Source organism: Podarcis liolepis, assembly GCF_965112155.1.
Source record: "Podarcis liolepis genome assembly, chromosome: 14".
Lineage (NCBI taxonomy): Eukaryota > Metazoa > Chordata > Lepidosauria > Squamata > Lacertidae > Podarcis > Podarcis liolepis.
In genome coordinates this window covers 17,282,446-17,307,794 of record NC_139569.1, presented here as the reverse complement: position 1 = coordinate 17,307,794, position 25,349 = coordinate 17,282,446, and the positions used below count along the sequence as shown (strand labels likewise).

Sequence of the window (25,349 nt, the reverse complement as noted above, 5' to 3'; positions counted from 1 at the left end):
AGGTGTCGGCACTTGACACATGGGAAGACCTGACTTTGAAGCACTTGCCATCTCATGGCTCAACCAGAAAAGGGCTGCACACCTCAGAGAGGTTGTGGATTTCCAGCATCTCTTGAGTCTGAGCCCCAGTAAGTAAGAAAGAAACTAGAAGAGAGGGGGAAATAGAAAGCAAGTTTGGGTCATGACAATTGCACACCTGGTCTCTAGCAGGAGGCGCAAACTGGAAGTTTTGAGACACCATAAAAGTCAAACTCAAGTCTGAAACCAGGCCAAAGTGTGCACTTTTGTGGACAGGCACAACTCCAATGGGATGAGAAGCTCTCATTTGTGTCTTTGCTGTTAAATGCTTCATCTAGACCTTGCTGGTATACAATGAAGAAATAGCATAGGTAAAATTATAGCACAGAGCCAAGGAAGAAATACAGACCTGCAGACCCCGTGCTCAACCTTGAGTTAGAAATAAGGCCTCAGCAATGCCCAAAACAGGATTGAAGACTTCCTGCCAAAGTGGCATACATTTTCCTCTGTTGAGGAAGCTAAGAAGGATGGGAAAGCAATTTTAGGCAGAAGCCTGATGTAAGGGAAAGGGTTAAGCAGCCCCATCCTGTGCCCAGGTCTCATGTTGCAGATTACAGCCTCCCTAGTTGCACCTTATTTTATTTTATTTTTAAAAAAGTAAAGAGAAAAACTACACATGACTTAGTGTCATGCGTGGTTTTACCCTTTGTTGTGTGATTTCCAGCTCACTAGGTGGCAATACTTTGCTAGGTGTGGAGAGGGGCAGTAGGCATTCAGGGATGGTGGCAGGATGGTATGACCAATTAAAATGCAGCATATGAACCGGATACTGGGGCTGAGCCCCATGCTCCCAAATATTGAGGGGGCTGAAGCCCCCTCTGCCCCATATACTCAGCGCCACTGTGCCATTTGATGCTTTTCACTTGCGATGTCAAGGAAGGCACCTGGGATCTCCTGCATGAAAAGCATGTGTCTACAGCCTCTTTCAAATAGCCTTCTCCAAACTCAGAAGGGGGATTCAGAATGGCTTGAGAACATGTACTTCTCAGAAGCCGCTCTCTAACTCAGCTTCCTTGAGGTGCATCCAGGCTGTCAGTATTCTGTGGGAGGGATCCAAGCGCATACCTGGAAATTTAGGTTTGTGCAATTGAAAGCAATTGTAGTGTTTTGTTGCCCTAGTGCAAACTGCCTTTTTGCTGTTCAGAAGATGACTTGAAAATACACTGAAAAGTGTGAGATGAAAGAATGATTAACAGGATGATGTGTAAACGCTTCACAAGCAAATCAGGATGAATGTTCATTTTCATATAACTCCCCGCAAAGAAATCAGAATGAATCTTCAGTAAATATCAGATATTTCCAAACCTCCTTGTAAGCTTAGTACCAGCAAATCAGGATAAACCTGCAATAAACAGTTCATCTGGACACACCCTTATCTCAGGCAGGAGTGGGCAACTTTTGGTCCTCCAGTTGTTTCTGAACTACAGCTCTCATTCCCTGGTCACACTTGCTAGCACTGATGGGAGTTGTAGTTTGGCAACATCTGGAGGACCAAAAGTTCCCCACTCCTGCCTTATCTGACACAACACAATCAATTTGCCCATATTTTGCTCTTGTCAGTTAAGTTCTTATTCAATTGCTGTCACATATTGGTACCCATACGAGTAGGTATTCATCTCAAAATGTAAAATGGGCTTAAAAGTGGGACAAAAACAAGCCATACACGTCCCCTTCCAAACTGAGCCAGTTATACCCACCCAGAAGTGTTATTGAGAAAGTGATGCCACTAAGAATTGCATTCAGTGAATGGAAAGTAAGCAAATCCAGTGAAGCAGGGTATGAGAGAGAAACAAAACTTTGCATACTCTGCACACACACCCCTTTCACAAATCTGCATCCTAAATAACTCAAATTCTGCTACAGGTAAAGCTGAATGATGTGATCAGAATAAGTTATACAAATCTGCATGCATTTGCTTTTTGTGCACACTGCATTCTCTCAATCTCCCCGAGTACTAGAAATCTGGCCCAGTCCTTCCCACTCCTGGCTTTTGAAATTTGACCAGATGTTTCCCACAAATAAGCCATGAAGACTAGAAACTTAAGTTGGGACAGCAGCATGTGAAGGATGTTTGTCCCACCCTAGCGATGATACTGACAAAAATCCATCACACACCGCAATTAGTGATAGAAAGCTCTTGTTCTTAAGATGTTGAGTTCTGTGCCAAAAAAGCAATTGCTGGTGAGATGTGATTGTGGAATTAATTAAATCATGCAGCCCTGCAACTGACTCATGTTCCATTTCTGTTTTGTTCATGTAAATCTTACTAAATGGTTAAGACAAGATGGGGTGGTGGGGAGGGATAAAACATGCTTTGTTTCTAATGCTGACACAGTTTGCAGAAGAAGTGGCAGAGGAAAAATGCAAATGGTATGAGAGTCTACCAGCTCCAGAGCTTCCAGAGACTTGTTCTAGGATATCCTCTTTCCCCCTCTTGCCTCCTCTGACGAGGTGCTACCCCAACATCTCAGCCTGCTTGTGACTGAGGAAACCACCCTCAGCAGATTCTCACAACAATTTTGCCTGTAGTTGGCTGCTTATTTATTTTTCCTGGCCCAGATTATATCTTAGTCCAAGATGAAGACATCATATGAGATGCTCACAGAGGGACACTCCCCTTAACACTTCATCAAGAGCCAATCAGTTAAATGCCATCAGTTTAGAAGTCCACAGTCCTTGTCAGGAATGGCTGTTGTTGCTCCTGATCACAGGGTCTTGTTAGAATACTGAGAAGTCTGCATTTTACTTTTCTAGGAAAGAAAATTTTCTAGCACTCATGCTGGTACCGACAGATACATTACTGTAACATTTTTTTCAGATGTGGTTTCCAGTGTTGAACAAAGCTGTCCAACCCTGACCCAGGCCTTCCTCCAGAAAGATCTGCTTATAATTCTGTTCTATCCTGTATCCCCTTTGTTTTTGTTTAAACCAATTCACAAACCAATAACTTACACAGTAAGCTCCAGTAATGCACCATATGTTGTAGATATTACTGCAAATTCATTATGCTATTTTTGTGATATACCAATGACATGAGAAGACTTTGCCTATTTATTTGTATCATTTAATATTCCTAATAAAGAACCTAACAAAAAGTTATTCCATAGCAGAAAGATCTGCGGTTGTACTGCTACAAAGATATGCTGTAACTCCTGTGTTAAACTGCTTCTGAAGTATAACACAGTAATTGTCTTGGGAGGCATCTGTGTCTTTGCCATACAACGTATCTGCAAACAGCCATCCAGCCAACTACACTGGTTGGTTTGTGCTCTTGGACTAAATAGGGAACAAAATGATTTTAAGAACATCTGAGGTACCCTGCTAGATCAGACTAAAGGGCTATATCTAGCCCAGCATCCTCTTTCTCAAAGTGGCAAACCTGATGCCGCTGGGAAGCCCACAAGAAGGATGTGAGGGTTATAACCCTTTCATGCTGTTGTTTTTCCTGCAACCAGCATTTACTGGCAAGTGGCCTTGGAACGTGGGGCTCCATGCAGTTATCATAGCTAACAATTGTCGATAAATCTCCATGCATTTCACTGATCCCCTGTTATGGCCATCACCATGTTTTGTGGCAGTGAATTCCATACATCAATGCTGTGAAGATGACCCTTCTTTTTGAATGTTCTGAATCCACAGCCAAGCAATTTCACTGGATAACTACAAGTTCTAGGTATGCATGATTTTCTAAACTTCTATCATAGCCACCCGCTGCACTTTTGAGTCACTTTTTTTGTAAATTATATAGCCCCAAATGGAAGGAGAAGCTTGGGTCTCTAGAAGACTACAATTCCCATCAGACCCAACAAGACTGGACAACAGTCAGGGATGACTAGAGTTGCAGTCCAATAGTATCTGGATGGCCACAGATTCCCTATTCTTCCTTTCCCCTTTCCTTATTTTAACTGCCTTTTTAATGGGAGAGAATTTAATATACTGTGGCGGCTATCAATCTTGAGCAGCTCAAATAAGCCAGGTCTGCTACTTAATGCACAAGCATGAAAAGGGAGGACCATAAAATCTGGCAGTGACACCACCCCAGCACTCTCGGAAGCCTCATGTGTCAAAAAGCAGATGCTGCACAAAAAGTCCAGATCAGTCTAAAAGCTTTGGCACATAGCCAATGTTCAATGGATTTACACACTGACACAGAGCAAGTGTTAACTAATACACCATGTTTCATATGATAGACAGAAACAGAACAGCTGACTTCTAACCTGATCTATGTCCATTTCGTGCTAGAGCACTGGCAGAGGAAGAGGAGGGTGGGAGCGCACTGCTCCTGGCAGCGTGATCCCAGTGGGGTGCCATTGCGGCTGCTCGCCTACCCGCACTGGGCACCATGCCCCTGCAGGTGGTGTGCCATGCCCCCAGGACATGCACCAGCCCTGTCACTGTGCTAGAGGAGAAGGGGGGGGGGACTATGCGAGAAGGTAGCCAAATTCTGCAAACTCCAAAAAAATGCAACCCAAATTAGTCTAAGGTGTTTGCACCTTTCAGTTCCACTGTGGAAGAGAATGACAAAGTTTCTAATATAGCTGTACTACTGTTAAGAAGCATACAGAGCTCAAATAGAGTACACAAAATTAACCAATTTGCATACAGCTGCTTCTTTCCACTAATTTATTCTGCTTCTGCTTTTCACAGTGGAAGATAAAGAGCTCTTCTTTTAGCTCAGGGCAAGGGAGGAAATATACACCACTGCCTCTGATCACTAGAAGGCCTCCAAAACCTCCTACTTGTCTTGTAAGGTCTCATCAGGGCTAAATGCTTGTTGTTTTTTAATCAATCTAAACAGTTACATAGGTAACAGCCCTCCTTTAAAAAGAGAGCCAATATAGCATTACTTTTCAGGCACCTAATTCTTACATGTGTGGTGTGATCATATGTAGAATACAGTATACGGTATTCAGCATACAGTATATTTGGCCCTGTGTATAATCTACTTGAAGCAACAGAGACAAAACCTGGTTTATACAAGCAGCAAAATGAGGTGCTAATAAGAGGTCTAAAAGACTACAGAGAGTAGGGAGGATCAAAGTGCAGAGGCGGATTTAGGGCAGCGTGACCAGTTCTGCTGCACTGGGCAAAAAGCCTTAGGCTTGTTGCAGGACGTTGCAACTATAACATAGTGAATTGAACAGAACGGAAGGTGAGGGGTGAACGTCCAAAATTTTGGCCTTGTACAGGGTGCCATTGAAATTTGAAAAACCAAAGTCCGCCCCTGGGATCAGCAGCAAACAGGCCCCATGATCAGCACTGATTACCTCAGGGATAGGCGAATCTGTCAATTTAGGTTTATCTAGGTTTCTCATTTTTCCCATCTCCACATTTCCACATCAGATTACAAGGGAAGGGGGGGTTCCCCATAAAATTCATCAGCATTTTAGCGCAAATTTCTCCTAATCAACATTTTTTGTTGTTTGTTGTTGTTTAGTCGTGTCTGACTCTTCGTGACCCCATGGACCAGAGCACACCAGGCACTTCTGTCTTCCACACAACATAATCAACATAGCTACCTGTTGTTGTTGTTGTTGTTGTTGTTAAAATGCATATAGTTTCTGCAAAATTTCAGGGAGTATTTAGAAGTGCTATGCCTCATTTTTGATTGAAGTCCATTCTATCTCCTTGAGCTTGCACTACCTTGCTGATTCTCTGGATCTGAATGTTATCCAAATACTACAACCCATTAGAAGGTCCCCTCACACTGAACAAGTCTCCCATTCCTGGTCTGAAGAATTGCCTAAATCTCTTTAGATTTTTCTTTCTTTCTTTTAGAAAGCACTTGGCACTGGAGATGTTGAATGGGATGTGGGCTTCTTTGTCAAACAGCAATCATGGTGGTTATGAATGAGCTGTTGTTGCTGCCCAGAGAGCAGGATGCTTAGACGCTATTATAATGAGTGCTGTACTCAGACAGAGAGATTGTGTCTCTGGCTGTACTTGCAAAGGAATACTGTTTAGGCATTGCAGAGTCTAAAACCAATCATGGAAAGGAAATTAAATGAGGGGGGCAGGAACAGGGGACTTGGACAATTCTCAGCGATGTTGAAGACACAGGAAAGAGGCAAGTGATATGAAGCTTGTTTCTCAAAGACACACAGAGTAATGAAGCTATTTCCTTATTATAGCTCTTAGGGTCAAGCATGTCTAGAGGTGGGGAGTGGCTCAATATTGTGAGTGTCTACGTGACTCCCATGTTCGCTAGATATAAACATCTGTCTATTCACAGGGTATGATTTATATAAAATACATTTTCACTATGAAATCCCGGGGGGGGGGGGGAGTGGCAGCGAGGCCAGAGGCACGGCTCTGTGTGGGAAAAAGAAACTGGAAAATGTTTATAGAGGCATCAAACCAGACAATCCCAGGGATCATTAGCCACGTCTCAGATATTTCTTCTTGGAAAACAGCCAGGCAGAAACCAGAAGATACCAAAAATAGAGTTTAGCTATGATAGGCTATATTACTGAGACCTCTGTGGTATTTGAGTGCAAACCAAAAGGATGGTACAGGCAGAGTCCCAATTATGTAAACCCCCATTCTCTGAACAAATCCTATGTATTTTGCCACATGATTGTGTCCTAAGACAATCTGAGGCACTTTAAAACACATCTAGCTGGTATCATCTTCACTGAAAAAGACTGGGACGCTGGTCTGTTCAAAAGAAGGGTGACGAGGGAGGATTTTTCAACCATTTCTAGCCTACTCCTTGCTATTCTTTCCAATATTAGAAAATACAAGTTGGGCAACATTTGCACAGCCCTGTGGTGGGTTTTGTGTGTGTGAAGGGTTATGTTCTGATTCAGGAGCTACATCTCAGCTTCCGTGGCAAGTGGAGGCTGCAGTATGTGTACAGTGCAGCTTTGTTCTTCCCCATGGAGCAAACTTTAGCAGGCAAACTAGATCAGGGAAATAATCATGCATTGAAGAAAGGCTTAAACCCCCACCCACAATGCTGCTTCTCCTATCTAATTTGGGAACCCCTATAGCTGCTTTGAACTACAAAAACACATCCAGTGTCGCTTCAGGTTTAGCATATGCGCACATGTGCACAAGATGGAAAGATGAAGTCATCATACTCTCTCAGTCACCTATGTAATCCCCACCCCCCAACCTCTGCTCTTTCTTTCTGCCAAAAATGGCAAAAAGAAACATTCTTAAACATAACGATATGCAAGAAATTCACACATTGCACACACACACACACACACACATTTTTTCATCTAAGAACACATTGCTTGTCCTGCATGGAGAAGGTTTTTAATCTTCCCTGTGAAAAGAGATAAGAAATACCATCTCCCTTTGAAAACACAAAGCTCCTTGCCTGGTGCAGCTTTAGCCAAGCATTTAAAGGCAACCGAAATACTATTTTCCAAACAAACTATTCTGACCTGAAACTCGGCAAATCTCTTAATCTATCCCTGTTAAAAACTGGATACATGTTTGATTGCCAGGGCAACTTCTCACTGGTATAGAAAGCCATAAAAATCTAGCCTTCTCCAATTCATATCACAGAGGCACAACTTCGGTGGGGGGGGCAAGGGAGAGACATGCGCAAACAGTCAGGACTGTTGACAATCATGCTACATTTATGTCTGAAACAAATTTTGCTCAACAAATTGTATCTGAAAAGAGTAACAGAATGTACCCCAAAATCCCAGCAAGCTCTATCCAAAAGCAACCTTTCAGCAAATAATTCACAGTTCAGTTTTCAAGTTTTAAAATAATTTCAGCCACTGAAAGAGCAGATAGAGATGTATGTTTAAATCCCAAGCAGAATGAGGTTTCTAAATGAGATCATTTTTATTTAATTACACCAGCAAATCACATACTATTGTCTAATCTGACTGTTATGCATTTACAGAGCACTAATGTCCCTGAGGACATCATTTAGCATAACCAAATAAAGCCTGTGTTCATAAGTATGGAAATTAAATTAACTGTACCTGCCTTGGTCTAGTCTGGATAATAGAAATGAAAATCTGAGATGGTTTTGGAACTTGAATGCACTGTCAGCTAGACCTAATTGATTTCCACTTGGTGGCTGCAGCGCTATGTACATTTCCATGGAAGCAAGTCCTGTTAAATTCACTGGTGTTTACTTACGAGTAAACATGCATAGGATCAGACTGCACAAAACTAATTAAAAAACAGCAACATCTGCTGTACAAGGTACAGGTTTGAATCAGAGCTAGATGTTACAGGAGATGCATGGCTGCCACCCAAAATATATAATGCACTTCCCCCTCTGGCAGCATCTAGTAATGCAAAAGGCACTAGACTTCTCCTGATCCCTGCTCTCTACTTCACTGTGGCATCATGTTATCTAGTGTTACCACAAGTTATGGGAGAACTATGAAGAAGAGGTGCAGGGCTGCTGATTCTGGTGGAAGCCACACAGCTTTCTGTAACTGGAAAGAGAGTGATTTGTCTGTTCCCAGTCTGTATCAATTCTGAATGTCTATTCACAAGTTTGTTCTGAATTAAACCACTTCAGGGAGGGACGAAGCTGGGCACAACATGGGCTCCTCCGTGTTCTGGGGTGTCTCATGGTACCTTAGAGGCACAGAAAGCTCATATACTGCAGCTGCTCCCACATTGCCAGTGTAGCTTAAGGTGTTCTAAACTGAGAATACACTCACTTAAATTAAAATTATGGGTAGCCTAATTAGGAGGCAAGCAGAAGACTCTTCAGTCTATTGAGCAAATCTCCTACCTTGGTAGCTAAGCAAGAAGCAACACAATTTCCCTTTATAGAATCAGTGTCGACTTGGCCCCTTGCCTGAAAACAAAGACCACCACAGCCAACCACAAATGAATAACCACACCATAGGCCAACCCCAACCTCTCTCACCACCAAAGGAATACAAGTGAACAACAAAGAACCTGCACAAGCAACGCTGACACCAAACCCTACATATAGTAAGTAAAATAGAAACATCGCCACCCAACCTCACCCCTCCCCTCACCCACCTCCACCTCTTTGCCCCTTTTCTTCCTAATGTCTCAACAAATGAAACTGATTTGTAAACATGTTACATGGGGGAGGGGGAATACGAGAGAGAGAGATTGCACACACTTTTGTAAATCAAGAAAATCTTTAATAATAATAATAAAAACTTGGCCCCTTGCCCTCTGCCCTTACCAGCAGTTAGGTGGTGCTTTTAGTACAGGCCCACTGAAAGAATTGTAGCATCACAATGATTTGTGTGCAGAGCTGGACCAGAAAGAAAGTTGTATGAGACCAGATTTGAAGGGTGGCCAGGGGCCTGGCCTAGCCCCATAGAAGTCCAGTAAGTGTTGTGTAAAAAGATGTATTCATCAATGACACAACTTTTTAGGCTGCATCCAGTGGGGTTTTCTTAAACTAGCCTGTCAAGAGTGCATCTTGAGAAATGTTAGGAACAATATGTTGAAGAGAACTAATCATGTGGATTTCAGAGAGGAGATGTCCTGACTCTGGAACAATGCCTGGAAGTTTGCCTTACAAGTGTCTCCTTTTCAAAATAAACAAAAGTATTACCCTTCTGATACTGCATTCTCATGCTTTTAAAAGTCGTGGGTGTGACTCCTCCAAGCACAGCTGCATCTTCTAAGAAGTAAAGTGGGAAAGTATACCTTACTGGCTTACCCTTGCTTCTGAATAACAACACCATAGTTGCTGGAAATGAGCTGTTTGAAGGGAGTGGTAGGCTGACCCAGAAAGATGTTACAGATAGGTAGCCGTGTTGGTCTGCCATAGTCAAAATAAAAAAATTCCTTCCAGTAGCACCTTAAAGACCAACTAAGTTAGTTCTTGGTATGAGCTTTCGTGTGCATGCACACTTCTTCAGATACACTTCAGATACATCTTCAGATACTTCTTCAGAAAGATGGTTTGAAGTACAGATGGAAAGGCCCCGAACACACTGCAGCAGGAAAGACATAAAGTAGTCCAGAAAGGAGGTCTCTAGAACACAGACAACAGAGCCAGGCTACCCAAGTCCAAGAACAGATATACCTGGGAAGCCACAAGTACTGTATTCTCATAATATGAGCCTGTTCCTTCAAGGACACTGCAATCCCAGTCAGGCCATTCACCTAGTTCCCAAACCACCCACCTGCAGCACCTGTCTTATTAGCCTCAGCTTATTGCCCCTACTCAATCATTGCTGCCAGACATCAATCCAACACTTTTGCAGCCTCTTCTGATTCAGATGGAATGGAGAGATAGGGCTGTGTGTTATTGGGATATTAGCGCATTGACACTCACTTAGTATCAGAGCTTCTTGTATGGAAATCTTGATGTGGGAGTCAGGGGATCTGACATGGATCTTAAAGGAAGACTTTTCCAAATGGTCAATGCAAGAGGAATCAGGGGCATATCAACAATGTATCATGACATATGGGAAACCCATCAACAATTAGTTTTTAATGTAGAAGGCACAGCAGATTAAAAAATTCCAAAACAAGAAGGTGGGCCCCCTGAAATACTTTTGTCAGAGTGACAACACTGAACAATAGGTTGAGATGCTAATGATTACTGGCAATGCCACTGGTGATTGTGCAGAGCTTATACAAAGTCACAAGAAAAGAAAAGAAAAAAAGAGTGTTTGCAGTGGTTACAAGGGTGCTGTTTGTTAAGTTCAGGGTTATTATAAAGGTTGCAACAAAGCCAAAAGGAAATCATAAATGGGCAAAACAACCAGCCTTTAATGCAAAAATATTATATAACAGAGATGTAGATGAGGAGTAAACATGAAAGAGGGTAGGACCAATGGATTTGAGTTACAAGAAAGGAGATTCCAACTAAAGATCAGGAAGAACTTTCTGATAGTAAGAGCTGTTTGACAGCAGAACAGACTCCCAAGAGATGGCCATCTGTCATGTACGATCTAGTTGAAATTCCTGCAATTCTATGATTCTATTATTCAAATGCAGTGTGCAGATACAATATCTTTAGAAAACTCAGAAACTTGTCTACTGCAAATCAAAGTGGAACTACACTTTAAAGAGTATATTTCATATCTTGAGAATATACAGCTCATTCCTAATCAGTGTTTTTGACTTCTAGAAATACATGTAAACCTTCAAGTTAGAAGGGATAAATTTTGGCTCTTTTCTGCTTTTACAATCTCATCTCTTGATTGCTTTTTATAATTGTAAGGGTTTTTGAAAGGTTTTAAAAGGTGAGGGTCCCAAAAAATTGCAGAGCCTTCTAACCCATTGCATCCTAAGATGTACATGTAGATCTATATCAGCTTCCCAGCCTCTAAAACAAGTTTTGCCCATTTTGCCTATATATATATATATATATAAAATTCCCACCCTAACTGAAGCCCATGCTGGTTTCATCTGTGTGCAGAGCAGATAGCAGAGACTTTAGTTAGAGGTGTGTTTGTTGGAGTGCTGCAAGGTAGGGGTTCCCCCACCACATTATAATATCTTCATACATAGGGAAGATTACTCACATTCTTATTGTTAATACAGGAAACTGTTTCACTTCAGGTCAGACAAATTGTCCATCCAGGCCAATATTACGTACTCTATCTGCTCGCAGCTCTCCAGGTTGTTGGGTTGGAAAGGGCAAATCTGTCAAGTTTGATTTCATAATTTTCTCATTTTTCTAATATTAAGCTCTGTTTTCTGCATGTCCATATCACTTGCATTTAATAAAAGTTCTGATGAAAATTCATCAGCGAATTTCTATTATGCCCATTTTGCAAGCACTTTTCACTCCTGTAATACATCTTTATATGTTATTTTCACTACTATATGAATTTTGATGCACACTTTACCCTAGTATATGCATTTTTACACACATTACTTGGCTGGACAACTGCACTGTAAAAGGAAGGAAAGAAAAGTGCAATTTTTTGAAGAATGGCTACATTTTTATTCTTGTATTATCTCAGAAAATGTGAATTGGTTAGGTTCGCTTTTAAATGCAAACTGAACTGAATTTCTACCCCATTCGTAGTCTCAGAGATATTTCCCATTATTTGCTACATGGTCCCTTTTGAACATATGGAATCAGTTTGACAAAAATAAATTTTGGATGCTTTAAATTTCTAGTTTAAGTGGTTGACAAACAATTCCACTGTACAGGAGCATTTCATAAAACAAAACTTTGATTTTGGTTCTAGAGAGGTTTCCCTTCAAGTGCAGCCATTTGTACGGCAAGAAAATTCTACCTCATACCAGCAGGAAGCTAGGATGTTGCGCTGACACAGTGGTGCTTATGAATCCTAGAGGGAGAGGAAGGAAAAGGATGAAAACAGGAAATCTACCAATGAAAAGAAAATAAGGAAAAAATGTAGACCTTTTCAGCAAATGCTAATCCAGTGTAAAGTATTTCCTTTTAAATAGCCACCATGGATATAGCTGCTTGCATAAAAGATAAATGCACAATGTAAATACAAACGTCAAGTATAAAACACTATAATAATTATAATGGCAACAGCAACCATCTCTTCTTAAAAAAAATACCTGCATGTATAGTGTTGATATCCATAAAGATCAAGCGTGATGGTTTTTCTAACAAATTGTGATACACTACATCAGTCAGTGAGTCTGTTTATTAATGAGTAGTGTTTTAATCCTGATCTTCCACAGGAACTCAGAACACCAGACTCCCTTCCCCATCTTTAAAACAACACACTTTTGTGATATTTATGTTAATCTCTTTGTCCTAACTTGCGAAGAAGTACGAGTTACGAAATCTGGGAGCACACAAGATTTTTCAGAAGGGACTGGAAATGGTTGGCTTCTCAAGCCTTTCACATTCATGCCAATGAACTAATGCCCTTTTGCCTTTTGTTCCCCACAGTGCAGTTTGACATGATGCGAGCCTGCAACATGATTGCCACGGTGGCTCTGACAGCTGGCCAGCTCCTCTTTGTGTTGGGATTGGTGGAACTGCCCATTATCTCCCAGGATACCCAGTGGTGGGAAGAAGCCATAGCCGCGGTGTTTCAGCTTGCCAGTAAGTTATTTCTTTTTTTCAAGTGCTAACTTATTAGAGTGATTTTTAACAATAAAAAGTTCCCACTACGTCTATTGCTGTTTCAACCGCTCTGTAATATGGCTGAGCAAGTGCTGGTGCCGTGTATGACATTATCAGTGAAAAGCAAAATCACTACCGCCACCCCAGTGCCTGAGCCTGTTTGTGGACTTCTTGCTCATTTCTTTTTAAAAATAGCATTGGTTGTGCATTCAATCCAGTTGCACTACATCTTCTCACTGCTCCACATTATAAAGACCAAGTAGGTACATGTGAAACGGTGTCACTGAACTTTTAAAAATACTTTAAGAACTCACAGATCTGTGCAAGCATGCTAAATCCATCTCAGTCCTGCTTCTTTCTTGGCATCTGGAGATCCTAGCTCTAGGCTAGGATTTCTGCATTAAGAGCTACTTGTAAGCCTCCTCCTTGAGGTGGATGCAGCTCTTTCCACGTTAACTGTTGCTCAGATCTCGTCTTTAATACTTCTTAGTCTGAAAGCGTTGAGTTAATAATTTGGTAGAGGAGTTGAATTTGAAACAGATATATATAATGAAGATGGTCCCTGAAAACTGTATGATCTATGGGGAATCATGTTAATCAGTTGAGTAAAAATTTAATTTGTGTAAGTTTGTGTTGATTAAGGAGGGTTGCTATGCAATCTTCTCAGCTTCCCCAGGTAAGCTCAACCAACCAGACCCTCCAGAGCAGATTTTGGGCATGCAGGAGAGAGGAGAGAAACTGGATGTGCTGTTGTCCAAGTGCATTTCCATTGTGCAAAAAGGGAGACATCACTGGATGTTGGCCCTAGTCATTTAGGACTCAAGAAAAATGTGATTTTCTCACTTACTATAGGTGTTAAATCAGTGATACACAAAGATAGGAAGATAATGTTTATTACTAATTACTGTGTTCATGAATTGTCATTATGATTTTCTCTTATCTATTTAACCTTTACACAGAAATTATATGGGCTGTCTCTTGCAATTTCATAGCCTTTCCACTCTGCTGTTTACAATTTTTTTTCTATGTGTGCGTCTATAAAGCAAAAATAAACATCATGCATCTGGTGAGCTCTAGTCCCCCAAAGTGGATACCACAATAAATCGAAGGCACCAAAAGATGCCTTTCCTTTTTCCTCTAACAATTCTACAGGCATTCCTTCCACACTTCAACCACTTCAAATGGTTACAGCCTAGTGTTACCTGTGCTGTGTGTGTGCATTTTAAAATTCGATTTCTGGCCCTTCCCAACTGCAGTAGAACGCAGCTGTAGCAGCATTTTCTCCAAGCGGAGTACAAACAACCATTTTCAGAACTTGTGTGTGTTTAATGAAAAAGCATCCTGTTTGCATGTTATAAGGACACAAAAAGTTGCCTTATACCAGGTTAGACTCTCCTTTCAAGCTAGCCCACTACTGTCTGACTGGCAGCAACTCTCCAGGGTCTCAGTCTTTTCTATCACATGCTATCTTGCCCTTTTAACTTGAGATACCAGGGGTTGAATCTGGGACCTTCTGCATGCAAAGCAGGATAATTTCTGGGTTGTATTGTGGTTTGTGTCTTAAGTAGGTGCTTCATTCATTTGCTTTTGTAAACCACATGGTAAGGAAAGCTTTCCTAACAGGCAGGATATACATTAAATAAAGAAATCCCTGTGCTCATCATATGATGAATGAGGAGGGGGTAATTTACACTGCCACCAGAGTGCTGGGCTTTGTTGCTGTCACAAAAATCAGTGGGGAGTGGGGAACAGAATAAAAATGCTGGGCGCTGCATCGTCGCTATTTCCTAAATTAATTTAATAAAATATTTTACCATAAACCAATCAGATAAAAATATATAAGTAGATAAAAATATACATAATAATTTATAGATTGTTTTGATTTGTGAGTCGCTTTATTTGGTCCATTCCAAACTGACTTACGACCAACTAAACAAATAAGACACCCAACAGCATAACTGAAAAAAGAGAAGCCGCAAAACCAAAATTAAACCTTCCCCAAGGGCCAAACTGATACTCAGTTACAGCCCAAGCCCAAATTATGCTGAAATAACAGCATCTTGATTTGGTGGCAGGCAGGCAGAGAAATGACTAGATATTACAGGGCAAACAATTCCAGAAAGTGAGTACCACCACCAAGAAGACCCTGTTCTGTGTAGCTATCTGCCATCATCATATTATTATTATTATTATTATTATTATTATTATTATTCAAACTGTTAGCTACCTTATACAAGGCAGCCTCTAGGCAACTTCTCAGCTATCTTAACCTGCAGCAGGATACAGAGAAGAGCGCACAATGAAGATTTAAGTGTGAAAGTTCGTAGGGGAGAAGGCAGTCCTTAAATATACTCAGGTCCTCAAAACCAGCACTTTGGGCTAGTGTCAGGAAATGATTGGCAGCCAGTGATGATGATACTATTTATTTTTCTGTGATCAAAATGGTGACTGCTTGTAAATTATATGGGACAGTATGCTTAGCACAATGGTGCACAGAAGACAAGGCAGTGGCAGAGAAAGGTGAGGGCCAGGAGACACCATAAACTACCGTATTTGTCGCCCCATAGGACGCACTGGCCCATAGGATGCACCTAGTTTTGGAGGGGGGGAAATAAAGGGGAAAAATTATTTCCCCCCCAGGCACGGGGCGGGGGCGGGGGAAGCCTGAGCTTCCCCCGACCCCAGCCCCCAGAACAGGCAGCTCTCCACAAGCCTTGGGAGACCGGTGCGACTTCCTGCCGGGCTCCCATGCCTTGCGGATATCTGCCAGCCTCCAAACCAGGTCGGGGGACAGCGGGAAGGCACGCTGCGCCTCCCCGCTGTCCCCCAGCTTGTGGGGCTGGCGGCGGGGAGAAGCGCGCTTCTCCCCGCCGCCAGCCTCCAAACCAGGTCGGGGAACCGAAGCCCAGGGGCGCCCCGGCTTCAACATGCAGGCTGCTATCCGCAAGCCTAAGGAGCCCAACGGGAACTCCCGCGGGCTCCCAAGGCTTGCGGAGAGCTTCCTGAAGCCTGGAGGGCGAGAGGGGTCGGTGCGCACCGACCCCTCTCGCTCTCCAGGCTGCAGCGAAAGCCTGCATTCGCCCCATAGGACGCACACACATTTCCCCTTCATTTTTGGAGGGGAAAAAGTGTGTCCTATAGGGCGAAAAATACGGTATATACAGGAAGCACAGGACAGCAAAGGATAGATCCAAAACCCAAAATTCCACCCCTGAGGTTTAGGATACATAACAGTGGTTCTCCAATCTGTGCAAGCCGCCTACTATTCTGGATAAGTTAAACTGCTTGGAAACCCTTCAGCTATTCCCCAACCTCAACCCCCACACTCCCTTTAAAAGCAGCCTGAAGCTCTCTTCCCCATTGCTCCATCCTCCTGCTGTCCAAACTACCCTCCTCCTTTTTTTTCCATGAAAAGGAAATGCATTCTGGCCCTGTTTAGATTTGTTGTTTCATTGACAAACAGTACAGAGGACAGCCGTGTGCCTTTCTTCTATCAAGGCTGCTAATTTTAGATTAGGCTGCTTTCCCCCTCTGTGCTACAGTCTGTTTTAAACACAGTCAGAGAGAGACTGAAGGGCGCCAGGATATCCCGGCACAGGAGAAGGAAATGCCTGCTGTTACCTGTTATGCAAGCTGAACCTTGAAATCCTCAGTACTGGGAGGGAAAAGGAGAGAGAGAAAGGAGCCAGAATCAGAATATTCAATGCAAGGCTGCTAAGACAGACTCAAACAAGCACTGCAATTTTGATTCTTGAGCTCAAGGTGTGAAAAGCACAATTTGGCAGCCAATAGAGTTGGGAATATCAAACTGCACTACTCCAATGCCTCTGTTTTGCAAAGATGATGCAATTTGTCCCATGAGAGGATGGAAAGAGGAGGAACATAATGCCGGCCATCAGATGCACCAATCTGCACTAGATGGGCTTCTATATTATCTACCTATTCATGATGCTTAAAAATAAATAAATGTTCCCATTCAGGAAGGAATTGATTTTGTTATTTATAACAATAGCAGAAAGAAGATGAAAGCTACAAGTAGAAAAACTGTAAAATAGTAATAAAAAAGATTTTCCACAATAGTCTTGTAATAAGTTACATGAAACACTTTAAAAAGTCTCATTGGCTTAACATAAGCCTGCACTGAAAATAAATTCTTCTAGACATTCAGACGATTTGGCTGACAAATGTTGGTGCAGAACACATTTGGATACAGAGCAAAGGAGGGATGAAACCTCTGGTATGTTCATCTCAAATTCGGCCTCTTGGCATTCATTCTCTCTGTTCAGATGGGACAGATGTTGGAGAGTTAGTTTGTTTGTACAGTGGCCATATGCAGGATAGAGTTCCCTGACTGAACAGAGGAAAAACTAATGTGTTCCTTATGCTGGTTAGATTAAATGGATTTTAACAAAAGCTTTAATTGTTAAGTTAAATAACCAGAACTAAAACTTCTGGGTTAGCATATTAGCTTGCTCTTGATCTAAGGGAAGCAATATAAGGCCCACAGTCATGTCTGGCCCACACTGTCCAATGTACCATAAACCATGATGCACAACAAACAAGCATATGTGCTGCCTTGGTCTGCAACTTCTATTTCTATTTTGACAGGAGACAGCTGTCTGAAATAGCATGCAGTCTAAAAGGCAAACAGTGTTAAGAACTTCTGAGAAAGAAGTATTTATGAAGGCTTCAATATTATTCACAGGATTAGCTTATCTTTGTTATTGGACACCAGGCTGGTATTTCATGGAACTTGCCCCACTGATTCTTCAATATTTTCTATCATAATCTCTAGCTTGGAGGGCCAACAATTTGCAGGTGAAAAACTGGAGTAACAATTCGGAAGACCCTTTGTGAATTAGCCATTCCCTGCTCTCCATGCTTTAGCTTTTTCTTTTATAGGGACGTGGGTGGCACTGTGGGTTAAACCACATAGCCTAGGACTTGCCGATCAGAAGGTCGGCGATTCAAATCCTCGCAACGGGGTGAGCTCCCGTTGCTCGGTCCCTGCTCCTGCCAACCTAGCAGTACGAAAGCACGTCAAAGTGCAAGTAGATAAATAGGTACCGCTCTGGCAGGAAGGTAAACGGCGTTTCCGTGCACTGCTCTGGTTCGCCAGAAGCGGCTTAGTCATGCTGGCCACATGACCTGTACGCCAGTTCCCTCGGCCAATAAAGCGAGATGAGCGACACAACCCCAGAGTCGGTCACGACTGGACCTAATGGTCAGGGGTCCCCTTTACCTTTATGGTAATTTTGATGGATGCCATTCAGGGAGGACTGACAGAGAGGGAGTGTGATTATTCCTCAGGGGCACCTATATTATGCATTATATAAAGTAATCACAAAAATACTCTTAAATGTTATTGCTTTTGCCATTTAAACTTAAATATATCAAAGTGTAATCCTTTGATTTACTTTGACTCTTGCTTGCATCCACCAACTTCCCCATCCACCCCCAAATCATGAAACAGTACCCATGGGCTGGAGATAGGAGGAATATCTGGATAGGGGAAGTGCTGTAGTTGAGTAATAGAGGAGTCTTGGACATCTCATGAGAGACCGCTGCCTGAAATCCTGGAGCTCTGCTGCCAATCTACTGAGTTAGATGGATCAATGGTCAAAGTCAGTATCCGATAGCTTCCTATGTGCCTATGACCAAACTGTATTCTGGAACACAGGAAGCTATTTCTGCTTCCCATTCATTCAGCTTGTCCTCTTCCATACTAGCCTTGTCAAAAATTCTATGAAAATCTCGATCGTGAAAGCAGACTACAGTGGAACCTCGTGTTACGAACGGGATCCGTTTCGGAGGCCTGTCCGTAACATGGAACTGACGCAAGCCAAAGCGCCGCATCTATGCATGTGCGAGCGGCGAAACCGAGAAGTAACCTGTTCTGGTACTTCTAGGTTGCCGTGGGACGCAACATGAAAACACGTAACCTGAAGCAGATGCAACATGAGGTATACATAAAAATAAATGCGTACATTTTAAGGCAAGATTTATGAATGAACACACAAATGGTAGGTCTTCTCTGATAGATTATGTCCTTATTGATGACACACTGAATGGGAAGACAAGCAGGGTACACTATCATAAAAGGCTTGGAAAAAATGCTGGCATAAAGCAGTAATCTCAAAGCTTCTTCAGACATAGCACCAACACAGAACTACAATTTGAAACATTGGGACCCGCTTTTTAAAAACAAAACTAAAAAAAACCCCACCATGCATGTTACCAACTTCTTGTTTCTTTCTTTAGGGTGACCAGATGCATCCTGTACCCTTTAGTACTTGTACAGAAGAGAGAACTTTGGAAGGCGTTGCATGTCACGCAGGTGTGTGCCTGCTAAAATTCTTTTATACACAACTATTAAAAGATACAGGAGGCTTCAACTCTGGTCACCCGTCTTCTTTAAGAAACCAAACCAAAACTAAAGGATGGAATTGTGTCAATGCTGCTGCAGCGGTACACCTTATGTTGGGCATGACCAACAGTGTAGACTACACAAAATCCAAGCCAGTATCTTATTTTCATCCTATCTTCATAGTCTGCAAACCATACAGCAGTTTCCCAATCATCACACTGAAGAGAAGTCACACTTCAGAGAGTTGAGTATTTCAGTCATACCTCAAATACCCCAAACATAATAATGACCTTGGCAAGCACACAGTCACTCGTCAACAGTCACCACACCGACGCTTACGATGGCTCCTAGCCTTGCATCATTTTTACTTCAGCCACCTGCGTGTGTCCTTGATAGAAGTGCATCCTTTTTTCTTTTTCTTTTTAAAAAAATCTAACAAAATACAACCTTAGGAAGCAGAGAGGAAGGAAAGAGTAGAGGAAGTGGTATTGCTCTGGCGGCTGCACATGGATTCACACACAGTTCCAGAACTGTGCAGCCTCACACCTTACAGGAAAGAATTGTTTGCTTTGGAAAAGCACTGTGGTGAAAATGGAAGCAGTTTTGGGCACAGAGGGTTTTGAGTAAAAGCTCATAAATTTTACTTTAGAGGCTTTTCTTTATAGAGACAGGATTTTGAATAGCTTCTATGTTCTTCAAGTAGACAAGCTTTGCCTTTTACACTTGTTAATAAGTGAAAAGCCCCTGCAAATTCTGCTATCATGTACAATCAGCTTTGCTTTGTAAAAAATGTTCAGGAAATTTGAAGAAGTCAGCTTCACACCACTCAAATAGTCTCCCATCAGCAAACACCCTTCCAATTCCCTCCCCCAAGCAGTTTTGCAATTAAATGAAACTTTGAAAAATTAAATGGGAGGGGGGCAGGAGTCGGGGTCATATGTATGCAGAAACACATTTATATCCATAAAAGAGATACACATACAACAACCCCCCCGGTAGCTGTTTCGATAAACATAAACATATGCATGGTCAGGAGAAAGTAGACCAAAAAAGAAGTTTTTCTCCATCTCTCAAAATGCACCCCCTACCCAGGTCAGGGTCATTCAGTGAAGATAAATGGTGAGAAATCAAGGAGAGGCAGTGGTTTAGGAACCTCAGCAAGAGGTCTTTATATTCTGCTTGTGGGCTTCCCATACGCATCTAGCTGGCCACTGTGGAAAGCAGGGTATCAGATTAGATGGGCCACTGGTCTGATCCAGCATTGCACTTCTTATATTTTATATGTGTTTATTGAATAATGAAGCTACAGTGGAAGAAGGCTTCATTATAAAAAATATGTTTTGATGTGTGTGTGTCCCAAACCGGGGGGGGGGGGGGGAGAATGACTTAGATGTGTTTTAAGCCAGTGATGTGTACAGAGTCCGAGGTCAAGTGAGGTTTCCATTCCAAAGAGTTTGTATTGAGCAGAGCTAAACATTATATAGCTAGCCAAATAAGTAAGAACAGGCTTCCTCAACCTCAGCCCTCCAGATGTTTTGAGACTACAATTCCCAGCATCCCTGACCACTGGTCCTGCTAGCTAGGGATCATGGGAGTTGTAGGCCAAAAAACATCTGGAGGACCAAGGTTGAGGAAGCCTGAGTAAGACAATCCTGTGCTGCAAGGAGAAAAGGGATTCTGCTTGAGGCAAGGTTGCCAGGATGGACCTGCTGGCAACATGTATTTATTTCTATTCCACTTTTCTTCCAAGGAGCTCAAGGTGGCATATATGGTTCTCCCCCTCCCCATTTTACCCTTACAACAATCTGGTGAGGTAGGTGAGACTGGCTCAAGGTCGGACTGTATTAGGATTTGAACCCTGGCCCTCAGGTCCTCATCCAGCACACTGGCTCTCCTTTTCAATCCTTATGTTATACAGTGGTGCCCCGCAAGACGAATGCCTAGCAAGACGGAAAACTCGCTAGACGAAAGAGTTTTCCGTTTTGGAGGTGCTTCGCAAAACGAATCTCCTATGGGCTTGCTTCGCAAGATGAAAATGTCTTGCGAGTTCCTGCGGTTGTTTTTTTCCTCCCCCCCTTTTTCTAAGCCGCTAAGCCGCTTATCAGCTGATCCGATAAGCCGCTAAAAGCCGCTAATAGCGCTAATCCGCTAATCCGTCAATGGGCTTGCTTCGCAAGACAAAAAAACCGCTAGACAAAGAGAATCACAGAACGGATTCTTTTCGTCTTGCGAGGCACCACTGTACCATGATATCATTTTATTATTTAACACAAGCACGACTCTGTAGAAACAAATGAAGATAAGCTTTGAAACTGAAGTTGGCTTTCTGCCAGAATGATTCAAACAGGAAGTTCATTATTCTGATCCAAAATGTAAGTTCACAGAGCAACGTTCCCCTTCCTACTTTGCCTGCCCAACCATTGACACCATCCCCTGCAGGATTCTTCTTAACAAATCCATTATCTATTTCCTTTCCCAGTAGAAAGGCACCCTCCACCCCCACTTAATGCTGACTCGTTTTCGCCAATTAACTCTTTTGGAGACACCAAAACACAAAACAAATAACGGACAATTTTTACTGAACAGTGGGACAAGAACTTAGCAGGTTTTCTACACAATAAATATGCACAGATTGATTGGCCACTGTAGGATTTTTTTATAAGTGATTCTGTATTCTTCAAACTTCCCTCCAGCAGACATTTTATCCTGCTGAGAGTCTTTAGAATAGGTGTTTCAAAAGCTTGACTTTACCCAAGAATGGAAGAACAGGTGGTCAGATGCAAAATTGCCATCTGGATTATTCTTAGGACAGCAGCCATTCCAAAGAAGACGTTGCTTTAGGTGTCTCCCTCTCTAGGTTCTCCCTGCTGCTCCAATGATGTTGTTAGAAATGATGCTCAGCAGGAGAAGGATCACATGTAAGCCCAGGCCACAGGGGCCAACTTATGAGGAAGTCTGAGGGGGCAAGTGGTGTTGTGCATGACATTACGTCAGGCAGAGCTAAACGTAGCAGCAATGCGGCTTCAATGGCCAACAGCTTCTCCTCCTGCTGCTGCCACCACCAGCAGGGGACTGCTTCCCACCTCCTTCCCCTCCGTGGCAGGAGGAGGAGGACCTGGCCACTGAATCCGTGCCACGTTTGGCTCTATGCTTTACTTCCCCTGCCCCCTCATGTTTTGGACAAGTGGGAGTTGGTGCTGTTGGCCCAGACACAGGTCAAGTCCACAATGCTGGTTCAGAAGTGACATCATCAAAGTTTCAGATATAAATTAATTCCTAGAATTCCAGCCTGGAAATAGATTGAGAAAAAAGGGAGTTTATGGCTACTGCTGGCCTCCATTAATTTATCTAATCCCCCTTTAAAATCATCAAAACTGTTGACCACGATGTGTTATGGAAGTGCATTCCATAAGTTATCATGGCTAATATTTAAATGGGATCTCTGTGTTCAGAGTCACACACTCGCTCTAAATAAGGGGTATTGAGGAGAAATGAGGTAGCTATCACTTTTGTGCTCTCCATTTCAGCTTCTAGAACCCAGTGGATGGCAGCTGTGGGATGGGGAACCTGTGACCCTCGAGTTTTTGTTGCTGTCCCATCAGTCACAGCCAGCAGCTCTACCTGTTTCTTAACCTCGGTGTTTGTCTAGAACAGTTTTGGCATGCCAAACTGAACCTGTATGCATCACTTTAAAATATTCTGGTGACATAAGTAACTTTTAGACCTTCCCCACCTGCCTGGGACTTGCCATGAAATCTGAAGAGAAGAAAAGGGTGGCGTGTCATTCATTCACTGCTGTTCAGAGTTAGAGTTCAAGCAAAGGTCCTGTGAAGGGAAACAGCCTTGCTAACACAAGTGGTTTTATTTTGAGCAACACAAGGAAGTTTAGTAGCTTTCTGTGATGAATAATTAGTCCCTTACATAAAAGATGAAGAACCTGGAGAGTGCTAGCTTACGTTAGGCCAAACTTTAGTGGCTTATATAGCAAGGGTGGGAGTGGGCTAGGATGAAAATGATTGGGGGGGGGGGCAGAAATAGAACACAGAATTTCCATTAGAGATGTACAATTCTGTCATTTTCTGTTCCATGACAGTTTTCACACTTACATATGCGTCTCACACAAACACATAGGACAGTAATGCAGAAACTACAGTCACTTTTATATGGTATACAAAGAAACTAACAAAAATAATCATTTCTGCCACTGTTTTCCTCTGCTGATAAAACCTGAGACCTGTGCTTAACCAGACTCCTGGCGACTGGTGGAAATGGACCCCCCCACTCAATTTGTTCACTTGGAGTTGGAACTCTTTTTACAGAATTGTATCTGAACACTTCATCACATACCTCTGCTTCAACATCTTGAGACATTTGAGGCTCATTTCTTCTGCATTTTATTTCCCCTAATTCCTGCAACACAGCTTAGGTCAGGAAAAGGAGACTGGCCTTTGGCCAGCGGAATAAACACAACCTAGCCCTGTTGCTGCCGCACGTTACCTCTGATAACATTTGTACAGCATACTATTTTTTGGAAAGGCAAACATAGGCCACTTTGCTATCTATATATTTGAAGGTACCCCACTTACTGAAAATATAAGTGAAGATATAAGCCTTCACACTATAATACCAATATGCTTGAATTGCTGCATGATTGCTGCATCTCTAGAAATCATTCATCACCAAATTACTTAAAGATCACAGCAAAGATTATGTGTATTTGTTCTACATTTAGATACAGAAACATAGGGTTGGAGAGGACCAGTAATTCCAGGTTTCAGAGCAAGGCCTATAGAAATCTAGAACCAGTTCTCTAATCCCTGCACCATTATGTCAGTCAGTTGACTAGGAGAGAGAAGTACAAGGGTTCATGCTTGCTGATGAATTGCCAATAGGTGGACATTTCTTGAACTAAGGAGTCAATCAAGACTAGCCATTCTCACACATCTTCTTTGTATCTCAACCCTGGGCCAAGCCAATATCAGACACCATACCCTTCAACATTTCTTCAATGAAAATAGAGACGTCCCATTTCATAATGATAATTTAACTATTTATAACTCACACATCTTACTGGGTTGCCCCAGTCACTCTGAGCAGCTTCCAACATATATAAAAATATAATAAAACATTAAACATAAAAAACCTTTCCCTTTACAGGATTGCCTTCAGATGGCTCAGGGGTTGGATAACTCCATACCCTCCACAATTTCTCCAATGAAAATAGGGACATCCTAAGGAAAAGTGGGACATTCCTGGATCAAATCAGAAACTGGGACAGCTCCTCTAAATCAGGGACGTCCGTGGAAAATAGGGACACTTGGAGGGTCTGAGACATTGCTGCTGTTCTGGGCTTCTCTTTCTTATTATTATCTCCTTCAACTCCAGTCATCATTTTAACAAAACTCTCATGTTTTGCTTCAAGTCAGTAGAATCACACACACAAATTGAAGCCAAAATTGTGGCAATTGAGCTGTAAGTTGCCTGTTATATGACAGCTCTTTAAGCAACATCTAGATACCACTAACAGCCAGCCTATGCTTGTTCAAGCTTTGTCCTTTTTTACAAGTCCCTGTACTTTTTTTTAAAAAGCAAACTAGCAAAAATACAATTTTATTGAAATTCTCCAAGTCCTGTGCTTTAATTTGGTTCATATCTTGAGTTAGACTGCAATCCTATACGCAGTTTCCTGGGAATAAACCAAAGAAACTCAGTGGGACTTATTTCTGAGTGGACATATGTAGGACTGTACTGCAAGTGCCCTACAATGACATCCCCACAGGGAAGAGTAAGTGAAAATGTGAGGAAGGGCTATAGCTCTGAGGCAGAGCATCTATTTCACATGCAGAAGGTCACAGACTCATTCCCCCAGTAATACTGAGCTAGATGGATTGGATTAGTGGTCTGGCTCTGTATAAC

The 25,349-nt window shown here is 42.3% G+C and overlaps 2 protein-coding genes across 3 annotated transcripts in view; one reads left to right on the top strand and one right to left on the bottom strand.

The window, feature by feature from the left end:
* IFT140 (intraflagellar transport 140) overlaps nucleotides 1-25,349 on the bottom strand; it is an 82,165-nt gene that overhangs the window by 20,492 nt on the left and 36,324 nt on the right. The window lies entirely within an intron of this gene.
* Nucleotides 1-25,349, top strand: part of TMEM204 (transmembrane protein 204) — a 32,352-nt gene that overhangs the window by 1,252 nt on the left and 5,751 nt on the right. For both annotated transcript variants that reach the window (XR_014518928.1, XM_083474564.1), the window contains exon 2: nucleotides 12,890-13,045. Coding sequence is in view for 1 of the 2 variants with exons in the window: in XM_083474564.1 (XP_083330690.1) it covers nucleotides 12,890-13,045 (156 nt within the window). In the remaining variant the exon portion in view is untranslated. The remainder of the gene's footprint in view (nucleotides 1-12,889; nucleotides 13,046-25,349) is intronic.